At 54.9% G+C, this 13764-nt stretch overlaps 6 protein-coding genes across 6 annotated transcripts; 1 reads left to right on the top strand and 5 right to left on the bottom strand.

The window, feature by feature from the left end:
- Positions 1-218: 218 nt before the first annotated feature.
- Nor1 (Norsolorinic acid ketoreductase) lies at positions 219-980 on the bottom strand (the record flags this gene model as incomplete). Its single annotated transcript, XM_014686616.2, has 1 exon — positions 219-980. The coding sequence occupies one exon, from the start codon at positions 978-980 to the stop codon at positions 219-221; it is 762 nt and encodes a 253-aa protein (XP_014542102.2).
- Positions 981-1558: 578 nt separating this feature from the next.
- Positions 1559-4043, bottom strand: PLT5_0 (Polyol transporter 5; the record flags this gene model as incomplete). The annotated part of the gene is made up of 10 exons (XM_066129573.1): positions 1559-1713; positions 1767-1859; positions 1927-1986; positions 2058-2191; positions 2271-2413; positions 2490-2647; positions 2704-3084; positions 3169-3425; positions 3487-3863; positions 3927-4043. The coding sequence occupies 10 exons, from the start codon at positions 4041-4043 to the stop codon at positions 1559-1561; spliced, it is 1875 nt and encodes a 624-aa protein (XP_065985632.1).
- Positions 4044-6021: 1978 nt separating this feature from the next.
- FLX1 (Mitochondrial FAD carrier protein) lies at positions 6022-7138 on the bottom strand (the record flags this gene model as incomplete). The annotated part of the gene is made up of 2 exons (XM_066129572.1): positions 6022-6815; positions 6937-7138. The coding sequence occupies 2 exons, from the start codon at positions 7136-7138 to the stop codon at positions 6022-6024; spliced, it is 996 nt and encodes a 331-aa protein (XP_065985881.1).
- Positions 7139-7547: 409 nt separating this feature from the next.
- On the bottom strand, positions 7548-7951 carry G6M90_00g004500 (uncharacterized protein; the record flags this gene model as incomplete). Its single annotated transcript, XM_066129571.1, has 5 exons — positions 7548-7569; positions 7632-7668; positions 7723-7751; positions 7822-7868; positions 7925-7951. The coding sequence occupies 5 exons, from the start codon at positions 7949-7951 to the stop codon at positions 7548-7550; spliced, it is 162 nt and encodes a 53-aa protein (XP_065985606.1).
- A 357-nt stretch (positions 7952-8308) lies between these two features.
- On the top strand, positions 8309-9550 carry sap-49 (Splicing factor 3B subunit 4; the record flags this gene model as incomplete). The annotated part of the gene is made up of 2 exons (XM_014686613.1): positions 8309-8328; positions 8389-9550. The coding sequence occupies 2 exons, from the start codon at positions 8309-8311 to the stop codon at positions 9548-9550; spliced, it is 1182 nt and encodes a 393-aa protein (XP_014542099.1).
- A 409-nt stretch (positions 9551-9959) lies between these two features.
- G6M90_00g004480 (uncharacterized protein) lies at positions 9960-13516 on the bottom strand (the record flags this gene model as incomplete). Its single annotated transcript, XM_014686612.1, has 5 exons — positions 9960-10795; positions 10853-10950; positions 11004-11564; positions 11614-11729; positions 11780-13516. 5 exons carry the CDS (start codon positions 13514-13516, stop codon positions 9960-9962), a joined length of 3348 nt encoding a protein of 1115 aa, XP_014542098.1.
- Positions 13517-13764: the final 248 nt, after the last annotated feature.

Below are 13764 nucleotides of genomic sequence, written 5' to 3'. Positions count from 1 at the left end.
TTTGTTTTATTGGCCAACAACAGAGCAGCGTGCAAGGATTTTATCCCAAGTCAGGGCGCCGACAGGCACCATTCACCGAGGCATCCATGCGGTAAAATTTTTATATTATAATAAAATATCAATAAAATAAATAAAAATCCTTCCAGCTCTGATTCGAACCCACCAGTCGATCCCTCACAACCTCCATGTCACATCGTGAAATCGCCTCCGACCTTTCTCTACCAAGGCAGCACCTGGCCCTGAAAAGTGACCATCGTGCCCGACACCGTGTCTCGAGTAGCGCCGTCGACAACCTCGAGGATGCCCATGACGCTCGCTTGCACCGTCTCTGGCGGCTGCTGAGTATACCCCCAATCCCGTGCCGCCTGTTCTCCCATGCCCGTCTGGACCCAGCCCGGGTGCAGGGCCACCGCCACCAGGCCAGACTCCTCATTCTGAAGATGAAGAGCACGGGTGATCCAATTCAGGGCCGCCTTGCTGGGGCCGTAAGAGCCCCCGGACAGCTCTTGAAGCGTGATGCAGCCGACCGAGGACGTCATCATGACGACCTTGGGGCGAGCCGACTTTTGCAGCATCGGCCACAACCCTTGGAATACCATCAGGGGCGCAATGGAATTGACCTCGAACGCGGCGCGGAGGTCGTCCGCCGCCGTCTGCGCCGCAGGGACCATGGGGCTTGACATGCCGGCATTGTTGATGAGCACGTCGACATGATCGTGGCCCAGGTCGGCGACGGCCTGGCCTACTTGCTCGGGCGAGGGGGCGCGGGACAAGTCGAGCGTGATCATGTCCAGGCCGCTTCCGTCTCCTACCCCAGCCGCAGCGGCAATCTCCTCCCCGAGGTCTCTGGCGGCCTCGTCGTTTCGAACGGTGGCAATGACGCTGGTGGACGGACGGGCCAGGAGCGCCTTGACTAGCCCGAGGCCGATGCCTCTATTTCCGCCTGTGATGACATAGACTGTGTTTGCGTTGGGGGTCATGATGGTGCTGGCTGCTTGCAGATTCGTACTACGCTGTGCCGCTGCGCGTGGGAGTTGGTTCATGTTGGAAGACTGGCTGACAAGACGTGTGTGAGATTATCGCGTCATCCGAACTTTGGTTGGCCCGACATCTTTGGTCAACGGCAACAAATATTGCAACTTTGTGACGAACTTGTCGGGTAGTACTGTTGTGTATGACGAAGCAAAATCCTCATACATTCTCCATTTCTCGACCAGACCACCCGTCTTGAGCTCAATATGCCCCCTGGGACTACATGCAATGGCACGGTCGGAGTCACTCCCGATGGGTTCACGCGGAATGCCTATATACCAAGCAATAATAACTGGTAAGCACCGGTATGAGACATTTAAACGAGGGTATATGTATAAAAGCTATGCCTAAAACATCGTGCAGCCCTTATATCTGTACGGGGGGCTTCTTTGAATTTATTTAGCGACCAGACGAAAAACGCACATCTAGTTTTCAACAGTGGAATTAAATCTCCAAAAAATGCCATTTATAATGGAGGGCCGGCGTCATGATGGCAGTGTAGGTTGCTGGGAGAGCGCAACGGCTCCTACGCGTCCTTGATGGCACCGTCCCTTTCCGCCTTCTCGATGAGGGGAGGAGGGCGAGGGATCTTCTGGAAGAAGACATATCGCTTGATAAACCACGGAAGCCACACGGTGGCCTCGTAATGTATGAATTTCTTGGTCGGGACCGAAAAGACCTCTGCGCGCCGTGTTAGTGTCATCTACAACTATGAACAAGTAGGCATTACTTACGGTCCAGCTCTTCCAGAGTTAGTTGTTTGGTTTCCCGCACGAAGCAGAATATCATGACCCAAGCAACAAGGTTGAGGCCAGCGTAGAAACCAACTGTAAGATAGAGGTTAGAGATACTAGTACCTGTGCCAGAAAGGAAACATCTCGGCAGTCCACTTACATGCACCGGTGGACGTCATGACGGTTTTCATCCGCGGGAAAGTCAAGCCAAGGATACCAGCTGCCAAAGAAACGAAAATTCATTAACACAAGCAATGTATTGTCAAGTTGTACCAGGGGAGTAAAACTCACCAAAGGTGTTGTTGATGCAGACAGCCCAAGCCATTCCCTGCTCACGCTGAATCGTGGGAAAGACCTCGGCCGAGTACTGGAAGGCAACTGGTCCCTCACCCAGGGAGTAGCAAATAGTAAACAGGTAGACGAACCTAGGTGATTCAAGGACCCGGTCAGAAGGATTCACAGCCACTAGCCAAGTTATCTGTCGAAGGGTTGTGGGATTCTTACAACACGACAGGTCCGATTCTCGCCCCGCGGGATCTCATGTCGCCGGCAGGGTTCTGATCGCCTTGAGCAGTAATATGGTAAGCACCATTGGGGAGCAGCGAAAGGCCGGCAGCCAGGAGGAATATACACATGAGAGGAAAGGTCTTTTCGAGGGAATGTCAGCGCGAAAAAAAAAAAAACATTTTTCTTATTCCGCCACGAGTTTATGAGGGGACATACGATCATGGTCAGGGTCCTTCGCCCCTTGGTATCAATAAGGAAGAGAGTAGGAATGGTGGCCACGACTTGGACAGCTCCGTATCCGAGGGACGCGTACAATGCCTCGGTGGCCGAGTAGCCGACGCTCTCAAAGATGGATGAGCTGTAGAAGGAGATGACTAGACGAGCGATTGTCAGTTTTCCGCCTCCAACCAAAGGGGGAAAGCAAACGAACTGTTGATTCCACACATTTGCTGCGCTATCATGACGGTAGAGGCACCATAGTTTGCGCGCCGGATCCGAGGAACAGCAAAGCAGTCCCACAAGCGGGAGAAGTAGCCAGCGCCACGGGCCTCCTTCTTCTCCTCCTCGTAGATGACGTGGGAGTAGTAAAAGTCCCTCGCCGCAATGATGGGATGGGCTCGGAGACGCAGCATGGAGCGGAACCCCTCGTCGTGCTTGCCGTGCTTCATGAGCCACCGCGGCGACTCGGGGCAGAAGAAGATGCCCAACATGAGGACAAAGGACGGGATGAAGGCCGAGCCGAACTGCAGGCGCCAGGCGTTGTCGCCCACGTCCTTGACAATGACGTTGGCCGCGAAGCCCAGGAAGATGCCTGCGGGCAAAAGGGAGTGTTAGCAACTTGGTTGGTCACGCGTGGCGGCGACGACAACAACAACGGGCGCAGAGCAAGACGTACCGGCCACGACCCAGAGCTGCCAGAACATGACGAGGGCGCCGCGAGTCCTGGCCGGGGCCATCTCGGCCGAGTAGATGGGCACCGTGGCGTTCTTGGCGCCGATGCCGATGCCCATGACGAACCTCGCGGCGAAGAGGCCCTGCCACGACTTGGCAAAGGCAGACCCGATGGGCGTTGCCGTGAGACAGGCGGCCGTGAGGAAGATTTCGCCTCTGCGGCCCAGATAGTGGTTCAGCGGATCTACGATGAAGGCGCCGCTGCAGAGCGAGGTCGCGTTGGTCAGTAGTGACATTGAAGCCGTGGAGGAGGAGCACGTACATGAGGCCGGCGGTGAGGAAGATGATGGAGTTGACCAGCCCGACGATCCATTCGTCTCTGCCCTCGCCGGCAATGCCAAATTCCTGGGGAAAGGACAAGTTGGCGCCATTGGCACCGGTCTGATCCCATCCCTGGGTCGCCGCCCCGACGGCACAGAGGCCGATCGAGTACCACAGCATAAAGGGCCCATGCCACTTGTGGTCTCTCTCGTACTGCAGGGCGCCGCGCTCTTCCTCGTCGAGTTCCGAAATCATCTCGAACCTCTGCGGATCGCGGGCCACCAGGGCGGCGCGGCCAAAGAGCCCGGCGTGCTCAGACATGCCGTGTGTCTCGGCAAAGGCCCTGGCATCGCGGACGTTGTCGTCTTCTGATTTGCGCTACGACGGGCCGTGTTAGTCGCATCATACGTGCCAGTAGACCAGGGAGGAGAGTTTGCCTACCTTGAGCGGATTCTCAATGATGTTGAGAGCGGCAGACCCCCGGCGACCCTGTTGCTCGTCGTGGTGCAAGACAGGCTCCGTGTAGCCCGGCGGTTCAGCAGACGCTTTCTTCTCCATGGCGGACTGTGTGAGAGGTTTGACACACACAATTGAGGGCTTGGGAGTCTCGGGGGCGAGGTTTCAACTTCCAAGGGTGAACAAGAATCGCGGCGAGGTGCTGCTCGCTACTTATCAACCACATGGCATCGTCTACACCGGGCACAAGACGGCGAGCCTTTGCCCCCCTTGCAAAGACGCAGCAATCATCGGCCTGTCACATACACGGTGAACACCACGCTTTGCCTTCACCAATGCCCGTTGACGTCAGTCTAGCAAGGGGGCACGGCCGTTGGCTCTACAAGAGCTATTGAGCGCGCTTGTCAGCACTGTTGGATCCTAGTTTCCCAACTAATACGTCCTGTCAGTCGATCAAACATTGCGGAGGTGGAGTTTATGAGTTGATATCGTCTCCACCGGTCAGCACCAGACTCGAGTATGGAATTGATTGCTCGAGCTCCCTCCACATGACTGCATGGATGGCTCTTACTTCCCAGCCCGTCGCCGTAGATCATGGCAACTTTGAGCCTGGGTTGACCCGCTGTTTCGCAGCCTCGTGGCCTCGGGGGGAAGTGCTCTGTGAGGCATCCCGAGGTGTCGCCGTGTGAGTGATGTTGTAGTTTGTGGTCCAACCTTGTCTCGAGCTTAAAAGCCAATCTGAGACATGCCCGCCCGGGGAACTCTCGAATGCCTTTGTTGCTGGTGTGGTTGGTCTCATGCGAGAACACCTCTGGCAACTCCCCAACGTGGCGCCGGGACGAGATAAACGCCATCCGGGACAAGACCAAGACAACCATCGGCTCCCGGATATAGGCAACAGCATTCCCTACAATATGAGTGGCTGCGCTGCGGCCCGCCTCCTCAGCTCCATGGGGATAAATAACCTGATGCCGAGCGACGGCGCGGGGGCTGGTTCTGTGGCCGGGTTTATCCTTGCCCAGCCAACATGTGCCGCTCGTCTGAAGCTTGGTTAGAGGCGGAACGTTTGAAGAGTCTTCTTGCTGGTGTGTCTCACAGGCATGGCTGTTGGTCGGCAATGGAATTCGAAGACTCACCTTTGCTGGTCTTTTTTGAAGCGAATTGACCACAAGGCGCCCGCAACTCACCACCAAGGCGTGGCAAAAGAAACGAGGGACACAACGAACGGATGAAATGGAGGTTTGACCAATGAAGAAAGCGATCCGTCTCACCCAAACCTTGGAATCGTCCAAATGATCAAAAACATACGGAGTAACCGGCAAGACTCCACTCTCGATGCATCATGGACTTTGGACCGAATTCACCGAGTAAAGTGGGCTTCTTCACTTGGTGCCTTGTTAGTCTGCAAACGGTCAGCCATGCCATGTTGTTATTTGCATTAATGATGTGCAAATACGATACCAGGTAAACCGACGCCACTGCCTTCTTTGCGAGTGAAGATGAGGACTCGAGCCCGCGGCTTTCGACAAGACAACGGACTAAAACGACTACGAATAGGCAAGAGATGTAGCGCTACCAAGTTAGTTTTTAGAAGCTATGCCTATCGTCTCTCTGTCTGCAAAGTAGTCATGTGCCTCTGACTCTTTGCTTTGGCTAGCTCTCTCCTGGGGCCAAGTAGAGGGAGAGACCAAGGCAAAACAAGACGGATATATTAAGTATACTCTTGGACTTCTCACCCATCACCTTGGATTCTATGAGCTGATTATCCACCGTCTCTCCCTCCCTCCGTCTTGCCTCAAAGCCAAGATTCTCAAACTTACTTGACTGTACTTGGAGACTGAGCGACCAACACACCGCATGCAGTCGGCAGTCCAGGGTCCAAGGACTGAACCGTCTCGTAGAGTCATCATGATTATAGCAAGAAGCAAAAAGACTTGGGTATGTCCCGCTTGGCCAGGTATCTGGACAGTCTATCCGGTGCAAACAAACCGCTATGCAAATCCCCCGCCGAAAACGCCAATCCATGACCATCTATCCCAGAGCGAACCGAGCCGAAACCCACGGCCAACCCCGTGCAACTCTACGCCATCCACGCCGGCAAATAGTACCTCACATTCTCGTAAACCAAAAACGTCACCCACGTAGCCGGCATCACCCTCACCACGCCGGGCACCAACCCCCTGTAAAACCCAACCACGCCCTCTTCCATCCAGATCCTCCTCGCGACGCCTCTGATTCCCCTCCCAAACCTCTCGTCGGCGCGGTAATTCTGCATCCTGCTCCGCAGAACCTGATACGGGTACGTCACCGCGCCGGCCACCAGCTTGGCCACGCTGGATATCACAACGGTAGCCTCGTTGGTCAGCCGCGGGTTCACGTCCCCCTCGGCGACGCGGTTGTTAAAGTACACCCTCTTGGCGGGCTCGTACACGGCGAACTGGACGGCGCCGTGGGAGACGCCCAGCAGCGAGACGGCAAGGCCTCTGTAGAAGCCGCGCACGCCCTCGGTGCGCAGGATCGTCCGCGCGCCGGCCAGCATGGAGGGGTAGGCGCCCGCGGAGCCCTTGTCCGACGAGAGCATGCGCGTCTTGAGCACCCAGATGGGGTTGGTGAGCACCGAGGTCGAGGCGCCGGCGAGGGCAGAGGCCAGGAAGTAGTCTGCCGCCGAGGGGCGGACGCGGCGGTTGGCGTGGGCGATGGCGCGCTCGAAGCGGGACTTGAAGAAGAAGAAGGACGCCCAGGACGTGGCATTTCCAACGAGGTTGGGCGTGAGGCCGCGGTAGAGGGAGAGGACGGGCCGGCTGTTGGACGTGAGGGAGCGCAGGATGGTGACTGTTGTCGGGGGCGAGGCCGGTGGCCCGGCGCTGCGGTGGACTGGGCCGCGTCAACTTGTTAGCATGAGAATGAATATAATGCATCAAAAATATATTCTACAGCCAGCAGGGCTTTGCGGGAAAATAAAAAGGAAGGGGGAGGGCGGCGAGGTTGGACCAACTCTGCATTCGCGTCTTGACTATGTCCAAGGGGTGCACAACCAAGGTCGAAATCACACCGGCGCTGAGGCCGGCAACGCTCTCGACGACGGCGGGAGACAGACCCCCATGGCGATGGTCCCGCATATAGAGATTGAGATTGTATCCGGGTGTTTCGGGGTGCGCGTTGCCTACATTGTCGACGGAGAGTATGGAACCTGCCATCAGGAGCGTTGGAAAGGTTGAGGTGGGAACTTTTTTTTTGTTGGAGCTCGGATAGCTTCGGACTTGAGCTACGTCCAGACCACGGCCACGACAACACAACACCATAAGGGGCCAATCACTCATGTCGCATGGAATCAAACGAGAAATGCACAGTCAATTTTACAAACCGGCGTTGGGTGAATGTGGAACAAGTATCAATTCCAAGAGCGGTCGGTCCAATTATGCACCATTTTAATACATCTGCCCTCTGTCCATCGTCATACAATGGCGGCAATTATCATAACGCCCTGCACGCAGGACCATGTACGCGGCTTCATCCATGCCGAGATGTTCTATTTTCTCCCCTCTTCCATGCCCCCCGAACGTGGATAGTAATACAAGCGGCTGAGCCGTCAAACAAAATCGCTGCTTAAGAAAGGGGTGACAGGAGGCTGTGAGGGCAGTTAGCATCAAGAGCGCACGAAGCGAAGCGCATCAGAGCACATAAGCGTACCGGATGATGGAAGGACGAGGGTCGCTGCGAGTATAGCCTGCTACAATAAGTATTCGCTTTCGACTTGGTCCGCATCGTCGGGTCATCCTACCGAGGTACAAGATCAGGGGGAGGTAGCCACTGCCAACTTGTTAGTACAATCAATCCCAGAAACATAACAAAGAATGAATCGACAAAAAGAGGAACGTACTAGTGAATAGCGACGCGCGAAACATCAATGAGCTTGGCAATTCGCTCCTGGTACTGTTAGCATCCCCCGTCTGGCCCGTGGAAAAACACAGCGTCTCGCGAACCTTGGACTCTTCAGACAGAGCAAACATCTTGGCGGAATCTATTTGAGAGCAATGAAAAACAAGAAGCCACTCGTAGCTGAATCGTCAAAAAGTACCGAGTAAGACAGATGAGCTATTGTCACTCCTAGAAAAATATCGGGTCCGCCCAAGGCAGAGGAAGAAAAAAAAAGGCAAGAGCCGCTATCGCTGCGCCCGGACCAACTTCGGCAAAAGTCCCCAGCTCAACTTTCTCGATCCCATTTGCTTTACAGCTTCACACCTGCGATTATATAGAATTCACAAACAACGCCCGCCGCGCCTAATACGGTCCCCAGTCCCGAATACGCAGCTGCACAATTCTTCATAAGCGGTAGGAAAGGCCCGTCTTTCCTCGCCGCCGTCAAAATGGCACAAAATAGACATTGGTACGTTGTTCCCTCCCCATCACCATCCCGCCACAACGCATCAACTAACACGCAGCCCAGGGAACAAGACAAAGAAGCGACAATCTACATAGGCAACATTGACGAGCGCGCCACGACAGCAACCATTTACGAAATCATGCTCCAGATGGGCCCCATCCACAACATCCACATGCCGCGTGACCGCGTCACCCAGAACCACCAAGGCTTCGGCTTCGTCGAGTTCCGCACGCCCTCGGACGCCGAGTACGCGGCCAACGTCATGAACGGCATCAAGCTGTTCGGCAAGTCGCTGCGCGTGAACAAGGCGTCGGCCGACAAGCAAAAGGGCGCCGACATTGGCGCCGAGCTCTTCATCGGCAACCTCGACCCCATGGCGGACGAGAAACTCCTCTACGACACCTTCTCCCGCTTCGGCCCGCTGCTGAGCCTGCCCAAGGTGGCCAGGGACGACAGCGGCATGAGCAAGGGCTTCGGCTTCGTCAGCTTCGGCGACTTTGAGAGCAGCGACGCCGCCGTCGCGAACCTGGACGGGCAGTACATGCTCAGCAAGGAGGTCAGCGTGCAGTACGCCTTCAAGAAGGACGGCAAGGGGGAGCGCCACGGCGACGAGGCCGAGAGAGAGCTGGCGAAGCAGGCCAAGAAACGCAACATTGTGCCAGAGGCCCAGGCCCTGCCGGCGTTTGTGACGCAGCAGAGCCAGCCTCAGCAACCGCCGCCTGCGCCGCCTCAGCAGCAGCAGCAACAGCAGCAGCAACAACATCAACAGCATCAACCACCACAGGGTGGCCAGCAGCCGCCGCCTGTTCCCGCCGGTTTCGACCCAGCCATGATTCCTCCCCCGCCCGCCGGGTTGGGCGCCCATGCGATGCCTCCAATGGCGGCGCATCACCACGCGCCGCCGCCGCCGATGCCGCCAAACTTCCACCGCAACCCTCCTCATTCTCAAGCTCGATCGTCGGTTCCTCTGCCTCCCCCGCCTACAGGACTCCCGGCTCGGCCGCCGCAGAGTCAGAACTACACCAATCCTGCCGACTTTCACCCCGGCGCATTCCGACCTCCTTCTGGATCACCAAATCCCCCAGGATACCCCGTGGCACCACCTCCTGGCTTCCCAGCCGCACCTCCAGGAGCTCCGGGACAGCAAGCACCGCCAGGAGCAGGGCCACCTGGGTTCATGCCACCGCCCGGATTCCAACCTCCTCCAGGCTTCGGACGTCGTTGAACTAGGAGAGAAGGAGAAGAAGAAAATAAATTTGTGTATCACCAGGCTTTTTTGTAGTATTAGCGGCTCACTTATGTAATTAGATCAAGGGAAACGGTCAGATACCTCCAAAGGGCATGAAACGGAATGAACCAAAATCATGATCAAGACAGACATTGTTTCATTGTTTCCACGTCTATGCTAGTGAACCATACAGGCAGGGCCCTTAATGGACGTTAGGTATCTTACAAATCCAGCGCCAAACAAGACTAGTATCCCTTTCTCCCGCCATGCAGCCAACTTGCCAAACTCGACAGAGAAAGCAAAACAAGTGACAAGTTGAAAGTCTTTAAAAAAACTCAAACAACAAAACGCCCGAGTCCTTTAATGCACAAAAAAAAAGTGACACAACTGCAATAACGACCTCCCCTTACCAACTCCCTGCAAATGCATCCTTGGCCTCCCTTGTCGCCTTCTCCCACTCTTGAATGGATTCGTCTCTGTGGCCCTGGACCTCGTACGACTGCGCGAGCATGCCGTCCGCGACGCTCTGCCACAACATGTTGCCGCTCCTCTGGGCTTGTTTCGACGCCGCACGCGCACTCTTCAGCGCCTGTTCCCCGATGACGTTTTCGAAGAACCGGCTTCGCATGATGCATAGCGTGACTGCCGCTCCCAGGATATTGTTGGTCACCTTGGACCCGGACATGGCCGCCTGGATGTGCTGCTTCTGCTGGTTCAGCTGCTGTGGGGGGTCTGTTTCCAGCGCGGCAACGACATTGTGCCATGCAGTGCGCAAGTCAATGTTCCAGTGATTCGAGCAGAATGGCTGCAGTTGCTCAATCAGCTCATGCGTTTGGTAGTCGTTTCTGCAGCTGGGGTGTTGCATGATCCATAGGCGGTTCAGACCAGCAAGGAGCGCAATTTCTTGCTGGCCAGCTTTGCTGCTGCCCGATGTTTGGGCTATATCGAACCGTCCCTCTAGGAAGATGGCCAGAGCGGCTTCGAGGTTGCCCGTCCCCTGGTGGTACACGCCGGTCAGATAGGTGGAGAGTAGCCCTATTGTGAGCTGTGTAGATGGTGTAATTAGAGTTTCGAGTTTTTCCATGAATTGCTTCACTTTGCCCCATTGACAGTGGCTTGCTGCCAGGAGACCTAGTAATACATTAAGATAAGCTTGGGCTTCTGTCCGCCATGATCGTTGTCGAATGGCTGTCGACAACGACACAGAAGGCCCATACGGAATACCAGAGGTTGAGCTGTCCCCTGTCACATTGTTAGCTTTGGACAGTTGTCGAATAAAGCATTTCGGCTGCTGCTCACAGGTATCGAGAATCTTGGCGCCTTCTAGCCAAAACTCGGTAGAGCGTCGTCCTTGTGACGAAGGTTTGTGCATGTTGGCCAGTCCACTGAAAGTAAATCTGCAGAATCAAGTTAGCAAATCATGCGCATCTTCTGGATTCTTGGAACGTACACAAGCGACCGTAGCTCTACTTTGGTCATAAACGACATTACAATAAAGTCAACATCTCCGTCACCCTCGCCTGCCAGACGAATGATGCCCGACGTTTCCTCGCTAACAGGACGGGTATTTGAAGGCTGCTTCTTGACAGGAATCAGAAAATCCGCCTTGACATTATTCCATTCCTCACATGCGTCTAATTTTTGCTGCAGTAATCGGAGTTTCTGCGCCGTCGTGTCGGGACTTTGACGGTATAGACTAGACGCAAAGTCCAAGACCAGAGTCAACATTTCTAGTTGCATAATCTTGACAGTCGGGTCGAATTGGAACTTGGCTACTTGAGCAATGCAAGATTGCACACGCTCGATGTTGCTATCCTTAGAAGTCTTGAGGAGCGCCAGCCCTTCCAGGATTGATGCAAAAACGGTCATAGCGTTGTCGCCTCTGGAGGTGGCAACATTTTGGACGGCCCGGATGTTTTCCAGCGCAGCGGCGTCGGAGGCGCTTCCTATGGCCATGTAAAATGTTGACTTCAACAGCCGAAAGGCGTAGTACCATTGCACGTGTTTGAATCTGTAAAGTGTTAGCGTTTGCCAAGATGACAGCGGCCAGTTTGTCTTACGCCTCGCAGTCAGATATGTGCCCGTCAACCGCTTTCAGGGCCGCCTTGTGATTGCGTTGAAACAGAACCTTCAGCATTAGATACTGCATGCAGTTTTTCAAGTCGATTAAGCGGTGCTTGAACTGTTAGCAAAGTCCCAACCCACCCGAGTTTTCTGTTAGCCTACCTTGTCACAGAGGCTGATACCCTTCCCAAGGGCCGTCTCCGCTTCCATCAAGTTCTCCGTCTCTTCGTGCAAAATAGCAGCATATCTCATTCGCAATCGAGCTTCTTCTCTTGGCGCAAGCTTGTTGTTTTGCATGACTGCTTCCAGACATGACAAACTCGTGGCTATCAACTTTTGGTATTCGTCTACCTTCTCAGGGTCAAGGGACATGGCCACGTCGTGTACGGAACTGCGGGCTTTTTCGAGACATTCTTCAGCTATCGCGACCATTATGGGAATCGTGTTGACGCGAGGTTTTGGAGCTGGGGATCGCTTGGTAATACTCGGAGATTTTGTAGAGAGGGCGGGAGAATTGGTAACAGATGAGTGCGGGCTAGACTTGATGCGCATGGGTTCATATTTTGGTTCTTGCTTAATTTCCGGCTTCATTTCTGGTTTGACCGCAGTGTGCACTGTGATTGACTCTTGCACTGGTGATGATTTCACGGTGGTAGTTAGTTCAGATGGTTTGACGGTGATAGAATCTTCCACAGGCTCTGGGTCGGGTTCCTTCTTACCCCAGCTGTTGGGGTCACCCATGGGGAGAGGTGGTAATGGAGGAGGCGGTGGCGCGTTAAATATATCTAATGGGTTGACAAAGTTGATGGGTTCTTGAATTGCAGGAGGCAGAGGAGGCTCATCTACTGGTACATCGAGTATTGGCGCAGGAGCAGGCTCAGGCTCAGGCTCCGGCTCAGGCTCTGGCTCGGGTACAGGTATAGGCGGCGGTTCTTGTACCTCTTGTACAGGTTCCGGAGCGGGTTGTTGTTGGGGAGGCGGCGGAGGAGTAGGCGTGGGCTGAAGTCGTTGATGATGTGGTTGTGGTGGTGTCTGTGACTGTGTTGGAGGTTGTTGAAGAAGCATCTGGTTTTGCACAGGGGTACTAGATTTCATCCGCGGCGGCGGCGGCGATTGAAACTGGTGCTGTAACTGCTGTTGTATTGGAGATTGCATCGCCTGCTGCCCCGTTTGTCCTTGTAGTGAATGCTTCCTCTGCATTTGTGACGGTAATAACGGCGAGCCTCTCGGCTGCGGAGATACGCGCTGTTGATGTATTTGCGGCGATCGAAGAATTTGTTGGGTCGCCTGTTGTTGCTGCATCTGCTGCTGTTGGTACATTCTCTGCAGCATGTGGTCTGATGCCTGCGACTGTTGCGATTGCATCATGTGTTGAGCATGCTGTGGTGTCTGTGCCATTCCCGTCAAACTTGGCCTCGGAGATGGATGACCCGCGTATTGCTGCTGTTGCGACACCGGCTGCGGCCATGAATGTTGCTGATGCATATGCTGAGTCTGCCTCATCATAGCTTGATAGTCATGATATCCGCCGCCGCTGCCGCCGCCGCCGCCGCCCATAAAACGCGCTGCTGACTGCTGCTGTTGCTGTTGTTGCTGCTGCTGCTGCTGCTGCTGTCGGGCCATCTGCATTCGCAGCATCTCCTGTTGATGTACCGCATATTGACTCTGCTGTTGAACGAATTGGTTTTGATGCTGCTGACCATAGAACTGGTCTCCTATGCCATTTACATACAGCCCTTGATGATTTTGTTGATGCGGCGGCTGGGATTGCGGCTGCTGAAAGTGTCCCTGGTGTTGGTAGCCGCCCATCGGACTGCCATACATCTGGTGATGGTCCTGTTGCTGTTGCTGGCCTGGGAAACCCGGCTGCCCCGTAGGCAGCGTGCCTCGGTAGGTCATATCCGCCGTGTCTGCATCAGACTCTGAACATGGACTCGGCCGACACCAGGATACAAGATGAAGGGTCTAGGAGTAAAAGATGCCGGGGTTCAGAAAACGCCAGCGACTTGTCAGGAGCAGAGGAACTGAAGCGGCCCTCAATGGGTTTGTGCACCAAAGAAGCGCGAACAACGACTCGTTGTGCTGTGCAGAGGATGGGTTCGAGATCGCACTTCAAAGTGTCATGTTCCGACTGACTCGTACGTCTC

This window comes from Metarhizium brunneum, chromosome 1 (assembly GCF_013426205.1).
Source record: "Metarhizium brunneum chromosome 1, complete sequence".
NCBI lineage: Eukaryota > Fungi > Ascomycota > Sordariomycetes > Hypocreales > Clavicipitaceae > Metarhizium > Metarhizium brunneum.
This window is presented reverse-complemented; position numbering and strand designations above follow the sequence as displayed.